The 13539-nt window shown below is 34.7% G+C and overlaps 2 protein-coding genes across 5 annotated transcripts; both read left to right on the top strand.

Moving 5' to 3' along the window:
* The first annotated feature begins 4871 nt into the window (after window positions 1-4871).
* On the top strand, window positions 4872-10795 carry LOC112520710 (ubiquinol-cytochrome-c reductase complex assembly factor 1). Of its 4 annotated transcripts, none has more exons than XM_025129212.1 (9): window positions 4872-4988; window positions 5560-5751; window positions 5827-5847; window positions 6855-6945; window positions 7549-7715; window positions 8494-8618; window positions 9294-9354; window positions 9795-9843; window positions 10515-10795. In XM_025129212.1, the coding sequence occupies exons 2-9, from the start codon at window positions 5575-5577 to the stop codon at window positions 10574-10576; spliced, it is 753 nt and encodes a 250-aa protein (XP_024984980.1). In that variant the 5' UTR covers window positions 4872-4988; window positions 5560-5574; the 3' UTR covers window positions 10577-10795. The 4 variants fall into 4 exon arrangements, with proteins under 4 accessions (XP_024984980.1, XP_024984972.1, XP_024984990.1 ...); XM_025129204.1 differs by having other exon boundaries at window positions 6855-7068; XM_025129222.1 differs by lacking the exon at window positions 5560-5751 and having other exon boundaries at window positions 6855-7068.
* Window positions 10796-11943: 1148 nt separating this feature from the next.
* LOC112500917 (acid phosphatase 1-like) lies at window positions 11944-13539 on the top strand. Its single transcript, XM_025104537.1, has 3 exons — window positions 11944-12353; window positions 13085-13294; window positions 13362-13539. The coding sequence occupies exons 1-3, from the start codon at window positions 11944-11946 to the stop codon at window positions 13537-13539; spliced, it is 798 nt and encodes a 265-aa protein (XP_024960305.1).

Genomic DNA, 13539 nt, shown 5'->3' with positions numbered 1-13539 from the left:
CTCTCTCTCTCTCTCTCTTTCTCTCTCTCTCTCTCTCTCTCTCTCTCTCTCTCTCTCTCTCTATATATATATATATATGGAGGTTCAAACGAGAACTCCAGCGATTTACGAGAACGCGAGAACAACCCAATAACTCCAAACTCTTTTGATTAATAAATTAAATTATATTAAATACAAATAAATTATTAAGAGCAGTAATGTAATTAAGTAATTTTTATAATTTTTATTTTATTTTAATTAATTATAATTATCCCTTTTTTTCTTGGATTGATCACGTTCGTTTCCACTCTCTTCTCTTCCTTTGTGATAATTGTGTGATTGTGTAACCATAACATATCGAAACCATAATGATCAATCAAGTGTAACCATAATCTATCGAAACCATGAGTAATCGTTGTGATAAATGTGTGATTGTCTAACCCTAACCAATCGAAACCATGTTCAAATTGAGTGCGCAAGTGATGTTATAATAGTGATATCGCATGATTATCACACCCATATCACACCAAATCGTTTAGTGGATTTCGTCCGTAATCATTGTGATAAATGTGTGATTGCCTAATCCTAACCTATCGAAATCATGAGTAACCGTTGTGATAATTGTGTGATTGTAAAACTTGAACCGATCGAAACTATGATCAAATCGAGTGCGCTGTTATGATATTGATATCACATGATTATCACATTCATATCACACAAAATCGGTAGTCGATTTTCTAAGTTAGCTCTTTATCACATCCAAATCGTGTTGAAATAAGCGATAACCATGATAGTCCATTATGTTATCCAGATTATTAGGTTTAATATGATCGTGTGTTTAAAATTTTATCACTTTGAATTGCAATATTACTCTTTTGTCTCTCAAATTTTTTGAATTGTTTTAATTTTATTTTTGATTTAAAAAATCTTTTAATTTTTATTGTTATCACAATATGTGATTAATAGATTATTCTCGCGCTTTTACAAACCTCCCCTATATATACACAGACGTTTTAATCTACTTTTTCTCTTAATAAAGTAACCAACAAACATCTTGGATTTTCCTTTTTATAGTTTATTTTAATGAACTAGATTCTTGATTGGTCACATGCTTTTGGTCATTGGCAATCAAATACCTACGATGTTGTGGTTCTTTACGGTCAGTTTATGATATTATTCATTATTTACACTGCAATTCTGAACTAAGGGGTCGTTTACCAAACGTTTATCCGGATAAGTGTTTACCAAGTAATATTATCTTATCGGATGAATATAGTAAGAACCAAGAATCTTACATGGTAAGAGCGAGACAAGGATCAGGAGTCCTACCCGGTAAGTAAGGGCGACAGACTCTTACCACGGTAAATGCTTATCGGGTAAATTATTGTATACAATGTCATTTGGGTGGACTAAAATCTTACCCGGCAAATACATAATAGTGTTGAATTTTACCAGTAAGTACTTACCGGGTAAATATTTGATAAACGACCCCTAAAACTATATATCGTTATTTATGATTAAGACATTCAAATAAGACATAATTTTTTAAAAATGATTTTCAATTAGAAAATTATATAACTCTAACTCTAACTAAATTCGTAATATTTAAATATGTTATTACATGTATTCGAGTTACATATTTTTGCCTTATAAATATTAACGTGATTGGTAATAAAAATCAGTAATATGACAAATATTCAAAAAAATAAATAAAATAATTATTTTAGCACATGGAGGGGACAATTCGATAAGTCGAGGCTTTGTCCATATGCTATTATCGTGGTGTATTATTTTTAGAGTGCCTCAATTTATTTCTTCTAATTTTTTTAAATTATATATATATATATATATATATAATATTTTTTACTAGATAATATCTAATAACATTCCATTTAAAGAGTTGTTTACCCAAATGTTTACCCTGTAAATTCTTACTTATAGGAATCAACGCTATAATTTACCTTGATGCGTAAGATTTTAGTACATCAAAATGTATCAAATGCAACAATTTACCGGGTAAGAGTCGTCATCTTCACTTACAAGGTAAGACTCTACATCCTTCTCATCGCTCTTACCTGATAAGATTCTTGGTCATTGTCATGTTCATCCGATAAGAAAATTTATCCGGTAAACATTTACCAAACAAGCGCTTAATAAACAGCCCGTAAGTTTGGATCATTGTTGGATTCTTCCCTTGCACAATTTGATAAGTTTTAGGCATCAACTGGATCTTTTCTCAAGTTTTTCGTCTTTTTTTAGTTACAAGCTATTTATTTAAAATAGGGTTATTTTTTATGTTGATTGAAATGGAAAACATCACATAATTAAGATACGGAATGCATTTTGGATGTGTATACAGGTTCAAGATTCATATATTTTGATAAAAGCAGTTGACTTATAAGAGTATGTAATAAAGACTGATCTTAAGGGTAATTTTGTCTTTTGTATTTATGTTAACTGGTTTATTAGACTAGTTGGTTTTCCGTTAATTGGTTATAGTTAGTTTAACCAGAGTTTGGATTCTTACTAATAATAGTTCAATTAGGGTTCTTGTATAAATAGGTTGTGTTTTTGTTGTGAAACAATATATAACTAAAAATTCTCAAATTTATAGACCAGCTATAACCAATTAACATAAAATACAAAAAGACAAAACTGCCCTTAAGATCGACCTTTAACAATACGATTGCAATATTTGGAAAGCAACTTAGAAGATCTTGGAAATGTTTAATATTAACATATCCAAACGAGTTCAAGACGGGTCCATGACCATGAGACTAACACATAGCTTTCACACTCAAATGTGGTTTTTTTTGCTTTTTGCCCCGAATCTTCACACTGTTTAGGAAAGAAGATATTTCCGTTCAAGTTTTTTATTGTAAAAGAAATGTTACTTAAGCACGGTAGGGAACGAAAAGCATGCTTCAAATGATGCACGAAAAAGACATCTAACAAATGTGGTTTTGCTTTTATTTTGATCATGTTGAGTCATTTCGTTGGCAGCTAAGACCAATTTACATCACGCCCATTAATGTCACATTATCACTTACAAAAGAATTCTACTAAAGAAAGAAATACAAAGAACGACCCTCCTCTAAACATGAATACGTGACCACCAAAACACTTGTCAATATTACCGATTTAACCCCTAAAGTAATGTTATTGTCAAAGTAAATGCGATCAAACCGTATTCATTTAAATTGGTATGATACGTTTTTCGTTTACCAAAAAGGGGCTTCGAATATCTATCGAGTATTAATAAAGCAACCATTATGTTATTCTTCCATTTGAAAGTTAAAATGTGCCTTTTTTTTATAATGGGGATTAAATATTGTATTAATTTCATGGAATTTTGGTATTTATTTATTTATTTATTTGTATTTATTACAATTATAATTTGATAAAATAATATGAGAATCAATAAATATAAGAACCGAGAATTTTACCATAGAACGATGACATAGACCAAGAGTTTTACCCAATAAGGGGCTGTTCGGTAGCAACTTAATAAGTTGTATAGGATGTATGGCTTATTCGGTAAGCATACAAGGTTGTTCGGTTGGCTTTATGAAACATATGATGGCTTATTCGGTCAGCTGGTAAAAGGGTGTGGTCTACATTCAGCCCTCATTTTTCCTTTCTTGCCCTTATGATTCACGCTGCCTCCCTTCTCTTTTCTCAGGCATGCCTCCTTAAAGAAGATGATGGTTTTGTAGCTCCTTGCTCCTCCTTTCCATCTCTCGATCTCTCTCTATCCCTCGTCCTCCATCTCTGAAACGAGCTTTCTCTCCATCTCCCAGATTTCGAACTGGGTTTAAATCAACATACGAGATTACATGTTCCTTGATCTTGATTTCGATTTGGGTCAAAGTCTTCTTTCAATTTTGAAACGAGCTCTCTCCATCTTGATTTCGATATTGATGTGGGAGTCTAGGGTTTAAGGAAGGCAAAATACCCATGCGGGTCTATGTGTGCGCTTTGTATAGGTGTGTGTGGGTGTGTGTTTTGTGTTGGTGAAGGCTGGAAGAGTGAGCCCCCCATTCCAGTGTCTGTTGCCGGCGAAGATTTTAGAGGGCTAGATAGCGTGGTGTTAGGGACGATGGTGAAGGGAGGGATAAGAAAAAAAAAGGAGGGTCTTGTTGGGGGTTTTCGATCGGAGCAAGGAAGTGCAGCGAACCTGTTCATTCCTTTTGGTTGGGTTACGTGAAGTGCAAAAGATTTCTTACCACCAACGTAGACATCACTACTTGAGACCATTCTTCATTGTAAATGGGACTGTAAGCATTAAATATTTGACTCTTTAGTTTCAATTTTGAATAATTGAGATCATAAAAGAAAAGAACAGTTGGAAATCCATTATGAATGGTTATACATGTATCTATCAATATTTTTATCAAACTCTTGTATTATTTAGACAACAACCACTTATCTGTTAATGTATAGACAACTATATCAATACAGACAACTATATCCATACAAGCTTTAACATAAAACGAATCAAACAGCCCCTAAGTGAGGATGATTATTTTTATCTAGTCGAACCTTCTACCTGAATATCGTTGTATTAGAGTTGCATTTGAGAAAATTAATAGATGGTAGATGTCATTCTTCAAAGTCGTTGCCTATGACTAATACATTTACATATGCGTACCATTTGAATAATCAAATTTATCAAAAACCCAACATCATCAACAATAAATATAACTTTAAACAATATACACATATCCAAATGTTATCTAATTGATCGTAATTTTAATATTTTTTTAATTATAATTAATGATTTGATTTTAATTATCCGTATAAAATAATAAATTTGATCATGATTCAAACGGGTCGGTTTGCTCCTTCTCTAGAACCCGAGTCTAATCTAATACGGAGCATCTTCTTCTTGATTGCAATGGAGAAGAGGAATCTGGAATTGAAGCTGAATGAAGGTCTTCAATGGTGAGATTGTTGTTGGATAATCGATACATAGAAGAGAAAGGGCTACCATATCGAGGAAGGAAGTCGTAAGTAAACTGAAAAACCCTATGTCACATCTCCATCTGTTCCCTGAACTTTTGAGTTTTCAAGTAATTAATTCCTTCCTGTAAGCACTAAAAACTAATATTGGTAGATGAATATATAAATCCATTGACGGAGATGAGTAGTTCTGAATTACATTTTCTTCACTATTTCCGTACAGAATTCACACATACAGAGAGAAGTAGAGCTGTAGTTAAATCAATACGAGAATTCAGGGACTGTGTATGCATGTGAAGGAGAACACAACAAACCAATATACTTTGCAGAAAATGATTGCTTTTTTAAATTTGCAGGACCATAACCGTTGTATTCATATTCATTTTTGTGCCGAGTGGTTGGAAGAGGATAACCACCAAATGAATCACACTGTACACTCTTTCTGTTACTCTTATAGGGTTTAAGAACTTCCATGAAAATTTGGCAAAAGAGATATCTGTTAAGTGTTTGCCATCACAGGCCATTTGTTATTGTTTCTCACACCAAATTAATTCTCATTTTGGAAACTACAATTCAATATTGAAGTGTTTGAGTTTCTTTCTGTTTTCATTCTATTAGATCACTGTGATTGCGATGGTGCTTCAATGGAGTAGGACCCTAGGTCAAATGTACAGGGTAGGGAGGCAGAAGAAGTCAGAAGTGGTTAGAGATGTATATAGTTTTTGGTTCCAGAGTATTTCTAGGGTTCCATCTTTTGAGGTGCCAATAGCTCCAGGTTCTACCAGAAAGAGTTATGCAGCTAAATCAGAGGTAGAAATTAGTAAATTTATAAACTATCAACCTTTTTCTTTTGAACCTACATTTTTTTCTTTTTTGTAAATGTAGGGGCAAGCTTTGGAGCAACTGGTACGGTAACTTTCCCTTCATGCTGATGTATTTTTCTTTTCGAAGTATATAATATTTATATACGGCAAATGAACTCACATGCCCTCCTAATATTTGGTGAGGTTTGAACCCCTAACCTCCTGGGCAACCCAACTACTGCTAGGCCAAATTCCTTTTGGTAGTATAAGCATGCTCTTTGCAAAATGCAAAAGAAAGACCCTTCCCGACCTTTCCAGAGCAAAGTAGCCTTGGGGCATCACGGTCGACCTATTATTATCATTATCCTTGTGCAATTACTTCTTTAAAATGTCGGCTTCGTGGCTCTTGTTGCTATGAAGCTCATAATTTTGTGCTTAAGGGTATGCTTGAGCAAAAATGTTGGGCCAATCATCAAACACGTGCACGTAAGACTGGTTAAGCATAATTTTGATTGTTGAGGTGGATATGTGGTTGCACAATAAGAGGGATATACGGTCAGAAATGAGGACACATGGGAGAAGGTTAAACCTACCAGTATGAGTAAATTACTTGTACTTTTAACCGTGGAACAGATGGATTAGTATTTATTTCAGGTTTCTAGTAGATAAGGAGCATCATAAACATCATTCTGACTTGTAATGCCTGCATGACACTCTGGATTTCTCTTCCAGATTTTTAAGAGTCCGATAAATGATTATTTAGTTTGGTTTCTGAGGAGTCTCGTATATATGTAATATTGCATATGGAATTATTAAACCCACATGTAAGTTGGAGTAGGCATTTGCATGATCTGGAGGACTTGTTGGGTGAAAGATACACGATATGATGGTTGTTAGAAGTAAGTGGACTAGGCGTTGTTGGTCTACATGATTGAGACATCAAGTGATGGTTATTCTCTTGATTTAACTTCTATATGTTACTGTTCGTAGTAATTGTTCCAAATTTTGTGTAGATTAATTTTGGCTTTTTGAGTAATCAACAAGATTTTGTACTATTCAAGGTTGTCAACTTGCTTACTTGTGATGATTAGGGTGCAGTGATTTTCACAGGTAAATTTGAACAAGATGTTCCGTGCCAAGCCGAGGTCATTGGCCTTGCCACCTGGATCCTCGAAGAGGATTAACGAGCCTAATTATGAGGGTATCCGCCGATTTATCCTCAGATTGATGCTCTTTTATAGTAAACAGAGCACGTCTATTCGAGCAGCAAATGTTATATATCGCCGTGTTATTTCTCAAGTTGATAAACCGTCAGTTTATGATGGTTAGCATTTTCTTATTATCATGATGATGATACACAATCTTTTACCTCAACGTTCTGATTAAATTAAGTTGGTTTATACTTTAAACTAGGCTTTATCCATCCCCTTTTCCATAGCCAAGTTAGTATGTTGACCATGCATTTGTTTGTTGTATTTATCTAGGCTATTGGTTCCAAAACTTGATCTTTCCATAACAAAGGTGCTGATTGTATAACAGTTCCAAAGATTGATCAAGTACTATAACTACAACACATGGTTTAGAAGATTTCAGTAACTTGCTTCCATCTAGAGTCTAGACTGTCGTATTTCTATTTTGATCTCTTATTAGAAATAACCAAATGAAGATCTATTTGCATATAATGTTTGCCTTTGTTTGTGTGATTCCAGCAAAACTTATTGTAGCAAATGAATTATGAGGAAAATTCTAGTGTTTTTGCTAGAAAGTAGATGATCTAATGCAGAAATTTCTCCTTCACATGCAGTTCTTTGCTTGGAGAAGACCTTTAGAACCACATTCTCCATGCTCATGTTATACATGTGGCTCTGTTTGCGCCGCTTGAAAGTGGAAGGAAAGGAAGGTGTTGAACTGGGACAGTATGTGTATGAGATATATAATCATGATTTAGAGATGAGGGTTTCTAAAGCTGGGGTTAGTAATCTATGTTGATGATTTTTGTGCACTAAATTTCCTTTGTTGTTGCCGATTGAGCTCTCATAGTAGTTGGTTTGCGGAAAATATTTTGTTGTTCAACTTAGCTTAGCGGGCTCAATATCTGATTTCAAACACATCCTGAGGAGAGTATTTGACTGTTTCGTAAATAAACTTACTTTTTTTTTATTAACCTGGATATCCAACCCGCTATGCAAGCCGACTAATCCCAGGGCAACCACTTGCTTTGCAAATAGCCCGGAGTCGCCGCATTTGAACCTCCGTGGCCACAAGGGGATTTTTATTCCTCCTTGGATTTGAACGTGGGATCTCCAGGTACTTTTGACCTTTGGAACCAAGCTCAAACCAATCAGGCACCACCCTTGTGGTTAAATAAACTTACTTTTAGTTAGCATATCGATGAATGTGAACGGCAATTACAACGAAAAAGGGAGGAAAGCTTCTAACCATTAAGGTATGGATCAGCCATCAGTGCCCAGCAGTGTCTTGACCCCTGTCCAGCTTTTGGACAAGGATAAATTGGGTCTTTTTAATGCCATGAACGAGCGAGATATAAGTATATTTGCATCTATAGACATCCAAAAATGCAAAAATGCAATCTTTGAACCTATTCTGAGATGAAGGGTCTTCGAGTGTTCCTTTCTTTTATCTCTGTTTGCTGCACGTGCATCTTTTCTTAAATGTTGAGTATCTGTTTCTGGTCATCTCCCAGAACTTAAAAATCAGTGATATAATTCCTACTCCCATTGGAATGCAGGTTAATTTGCTGCTGTCTAAATGGATGAGAGAGTTGGAAAAAGTATTTTATGGTAATATTGTTGCTTATGACACTGCCATGCTTCCAGAAGCTAAACCGGATGAATTGCAAAATGCAATATGGAAGTAAGACATTCACTAAATGTTACTACTAGCACTTGCTTCTGCACAATCTTACCTCTTTTTAGTGCACAATTTTTCTGTGACATCTTCTTCTAAGTACTTAATATAGTAGCGAGTAAACTCTGTGGTTATTAACATACTCAATTTAATTAAAATGTCTAAGCTGATTTTGCATGTAAATGAGCAAAATGTGAACAAGGGATTCAAATCTTTACATTCAACACTGAACCAAATAGACCAAAATTGCCCTAAGGCTGAGCTCGCATGGTAGAAGTGAATGATGCAGCTCTAAGTCTTGAACTTTTGACACAAAAGATCAAAGATGGATTCGATAGTAGACAAGGAATTGGATAGTTGAATAGACATGCGACCATAGTTGAAGACATGTCAATAGTCACTGGGTGGTTATAGACAGAATGATGCACATATGAATGAAGTGTCTTGGAAAGAAAATAGTAAGAACAGATATATGTACTCGAGGGATGTTTGTTTAAAATGAATATAATCAAAAGAAGGGGTAAAGAGAAAAAGAGATATAAAGACGATTTGAGGGACTCTTTCTTTGAAAAGGTTCATGGGTGTGAGAAGGACTTCTATTGAAATAAGAGTTTACCCATTGATTTTCTATCCGTTTTGCAGTCCGCTCTCGTTTCCTAATTATCTTTGCATCTGCTGTAGGAATGTATTCTCCGATGATGGTTCACCAACATATGATGCTACTGCATTACCAGCTGTCCTGGCAAGTTTTCACCTCTGCTATAATATCAGCGGTAGTTGGGACATGAAATTGCATCTCTTTTTTCACTTTTGCAAGATGCAACAAAACATGTCTTCTCCAATACTTGCATGGGGGAGGTTCATTTGAGAAGCGTGAGAACCAACTATTCATAAAATATTCATGATAGATATTCATAATACTCCGAGATGAATATCATGAATAATGAGAATGTGTGATATCCATTATCAATGATATTAATGAATATTTAGGTATATTCATATGAATAATCCATTAATAGTTGGTTCCCATGGTTTTCAGAATATATATGGTTCTGTGGTGTCATGAAGTGTAGTTAGTGTCTTTTACTTGTTCCATTCTTTATATTATGAAACTGATGTGGTACTTTGGCCTTTTTGAGTTGGCTAACAGGAGCTGCTTGAATTTGTTTTTACAATTTTCAGGCTTTCTCAAGATATGTCCGGCGAGAATGCACTTGCTTGTCATTGACAGGTAGATCACATACATTTTCTCGTATGGATTGCTTTGCTTTCGTTGTGCATATCTGTGTCAATATGATTTATTATTATGCTTTATGCTTTGAACAAAAACAACGTTCGACTCAACAAAACTAGCAGTAGAAAGTTATTTGTAGCCACCTCCAATTGTTTGTCACAACAATAAAAAGATGCATAAATAATTTTGACTTGTTTAGTCTGGTTGAATTTATTCGAGGGATTTGGATTTCATGGAAGGATTTGGTGCGTTTGGTTTGTAAAATTTGGAATGGAATTGAATTCCATTCTTTATAGATAATTTATAAAACAAATTTAATTATCTTTTATTAATTGATTCTTAATGTTTTTAACATATAATAAAATATTACTACAAACAAAATCTATGAAATACCAACTATTTCATGGATCTCTCAATCCAATGTTTGTGGAGATTTCAATTCCAGATTTTCTTTTAAACCAAACGTGGGATCAGAATAGAACCAATTCCAAATCCCATTAAATCCTGCAAACCAAACGGGCCCTTAGGAAATGCTAACAACTCCCATAGAATGTTCCTAAACTGGAAATTGTTGCAACTTTAATACGATAGAGGCTGTGTTATGTCGTTACTATTGAATTTGTTTGGTTTATGAAATTCGAAATTGACAATGTGATTGTGATATGCAGATAAAGAATCAATGTTCTCCGGCAACTTCATGTTCACCCCTCTGGAGAACCCGAATGTCTAAGATGGCATTCTAGCACCAACTCAAGGTTGTTGTCAAGTGGCATCGCAGCATAAACGGACCCTTGCCAAACAACCAATTTTATCAAGCCAATGCCATGGCTTGTGCTTCAATCTTGATCTTGATCTGAGTTATGAGTTCGAGTTCTATTCGTTTGTATTACTCTAGAATGTCATCAGGGATGTAAAAACCGAGGGAGTTTTTTAATATACAAAATATAGGAAGATATTTCGATAAAAATTAAAAATAATGTGCCCATTCAACACAAAAAAATCACAAATCAATAAAACACGCTGCACAGAATGAAATTGTTTGTTGCAAAATAAATGGTAACATCTACACATATATTTTCTGAAGTTACACTCTGCCCCCTAAGGAATCTTCAATAATGCTCCAGTAACCTCAAGTATTCCTGTAAGTGAAAGACAGTCCCTCTAGTCCCTGAAGATTCAACATGTTCCAAAACAACCCTTCAGGTTCAATAAATGACTCGTTCACTCCTGAAACAAATACGGGTTTAAGTTAGACTAAGACACACTAGCGACAAGATTGAAGACCAAACACTTGCTAAAAAAAAAACCTAAAAAACATCTTAATACTATAATAGTAATGAAATAACGTATTTATTTATTATAATATAATAATTTTGAAAATACAATATTGTAATAAGAAAGTCACATTACTATAATAGATGCTATAATAAAATAATTTTGAAAGTACAATGTTGTAATAAGAAAGTCACATCAATATAGTACATGTGGATAGCCTACGTGGATAATGAGGTGGCATGAAAACCTGGTATAATAGGGAAATTTAAATCAAAAAGTTGTCCAATGCTATAATAGGTAAAAAAAATTCAAAATACAATGTTCTAATAAAAAATAATTTCAAAGTACATTGTTGTAATAAGAAAAACTAGAAGTACAACAATACTATAATAAAAAAATTTATGAAAATAGATTGCTATTTTGTAAATTTTGCCCTTTAATCATATTCAAATTATTCAATGTTTTAGGACAAACAAATACCAACATAAATACACCAACCAAATAATTAAAGAAGCAGAAAGTACAACAACTCAATGCAGTGATTTTGGTTGTGTCGACCAATTTATCCCAAAAAAATAGCTCTGGTCATAATTTATCGTCACAAAACTATATAAACAAAACGTTAATTCCGTTGAGAAATTCATCTCCTCACCTCGCCTACCGGCTAACCAGACCGGAGCTTCCCTCGGACTGCTCAGCCGATGGCGATTGGCAGCCATATTCAACCATTGTTCTAACTTCTTGGAATCAACACAAGGTCAAAACGACAATCTAGAGCTCTCTAACCTCTCAGATTTTTGTCGTTTTGATCTTATAAAAAACATGGATTTTCTAGGATTCACCATGTTCTTGTGTCTTGTTTCCGTGGCTTTCTGTCAAAAAACCATGGATATCGACATCGATCTCCTTCCGAGACCTTTGATCATCGAATACCCAGAACACCGACTGAAGAACATGACGGAGGAGCTTCATATGCAATGCACGAGTTGGAGAGTCGCGGGTGAATCGAATAATTTGAGTCCATGGAGAACGATTCCAGTGGAATGCGCAGATTACGTGAAAGCGTACATGTTGGGTCGGTCGTATAATTTTGATCTTGAAATGGTTTCGAAGGAGGCTGGAGTTTATGCCAAGAGCCTGCAATTGAAGGATGATGGAATGGATGCTTGGATTTTCGATGTCGATGAGACCTTGCTCTCGAATCTTCCCTATTACTCCGAACATGGTTTTGGGTATCTTCATTTGCCACCTTTTTATTCAAGAAATCTTGATTTTCTATCTTCATTTGCCACCTTTTTATTCAAGAACTCCTGATTTTCTACCATCAAGATTTTTTTTTTCAAGAAATCTTGATTTGCCATCATCAAGATTTTGATTCAAGAAATTTGGGTGAAATATTTTGAATGATTCAAGAAATCTTGATATGCCACCATCAAGATTTTTTGATTGAAGAAATTTGGGTGGAAACTTCGGAATTATGATTCAAGAAATCTTGATATGCACATCATGGTTATGATTCAAGAAATTTTGGTGAAAACTTTGAAGTGATTCAAGAAATCTTGATAAGCCATCATCAAGATTTTGAATGATTCAAGAAATCATGATATGCCACCATCAAGATTTTATTGTAGAAATGTGGGTGAAAACTTTTGCATGGTTTAAGAAATCTTGATATGCCACCATCATGGTTTTGGTTCAAGAAAATTTGGTGATAACTTTAGAATTCAAGAAATCTTGATTTGCCACCATCAACTTCAAGATGTGATTCAAGAAATCTTGATTTTGCCACGCACCATCAAGAACTGGCTTCGAATTTCCCCCCCTTTTCCCCACTGTTTTGAATATTCTTGTAACAAGATGGACGGATTGTAATTCTCTCAAGAATCTTCTTTCGTCTTGTTATGTTCTCTACCAAAAACAATGAGCGATTTGTCTGATACGTTCGTGTTCGGGATTTATGTAGGTTGGAAGCTTTCAATAGTGCCCAATTCGACAAATGGGTACTCGAAGGGGTGGCACCAGTGATCGAACCCAGTTTGAAGCTATACGAAGAGGTTTTAAGGCTCGGGATCAAGATCATCCTGTTGACAGGACGCAATGAGGACAAAAGGAACGTTACCGTTACAAATCTAATGAATGTTGGATACCACAAATGGGACCAACTCATTTTAAGGTATGTTCTTTCACTCTTTCCATAATCCATAAACAAGTTCTCTAAGTTGCATCCTCAAATCTCACAGAGGTGACAATGACCATGGAAAATCAGCCATTGCATTTAAGTCAGAAAAGAGGAAAGAGATTATGATGGAGGGATTTCGGATTATCGGAAACTCGGGTGATCAATGGAGCGATTTAGTAGGTAATTCAACAGCCAGCAGATCGTTTAAACTTTCGAATCCGATGTATCATATACCTTGA

This window comes from Cynara cardunculus, assembly GCF_001531365.2.
Source record: "Cynara cardunculus var. scolymus isolate 2C chromosome LG 1, CcrdV1, whole genome shotgun sequence".
NCBI classification, from domain to species: Eukaryota; Viridiplantae; Streptophyta; class Magnoliopsida; order Asterales; family Asteraceae; genus Cynara; species Cynara cardunculus.
The sequence above is the reverse complement of the archived record's forward strand: the minus strand, read 5'-3'. Positions and strand labels throughout refer to the sequence as shown.

Coding starts and splice junctions, on each gene's coding strand:
- LOC112520710 (XM_025129204.1), top strand. CDS start 5,575: ATGGTGCTTCAATGGAGTAGGACCCTAGGTCAAATGTACAGGGTAGGG. Junction 5,848..6,854: donor GGCAAGCTTTGGAGCAACTG/GTACGGTAACTT, acceptor TGATTTTCACAG/GTAAATTTGAACAAGATGTT. Junction 9,355..9,794: donor CTGCATTACCAGCTGTCCTG/GCAAGTTTTCAC, acceptor TACAATTTTCAG/GCTTTCTCAAGATATGTCCG.
- LOC112500917 (XM_025104537.1), top strand. CDS start 11,944: ATGGATTTTCTAGGATTCACCATGTTCTTGTGTCTTGTTTCCGTGGCT. Junction 12,354..13,084: donor TACTCCGAACATGGTTTTGG/GTATCTTCATTT, acceptor GGATTTATGTAG/GTTGGAAGCTTTCAATAGTG. Junction 13,295..13,361: donor TGGGACCAACTCATTTTAAG/GTATGTTCTTTC, acceptor CAAATCTCACAG/AGGTGACAATGACCATGGAA.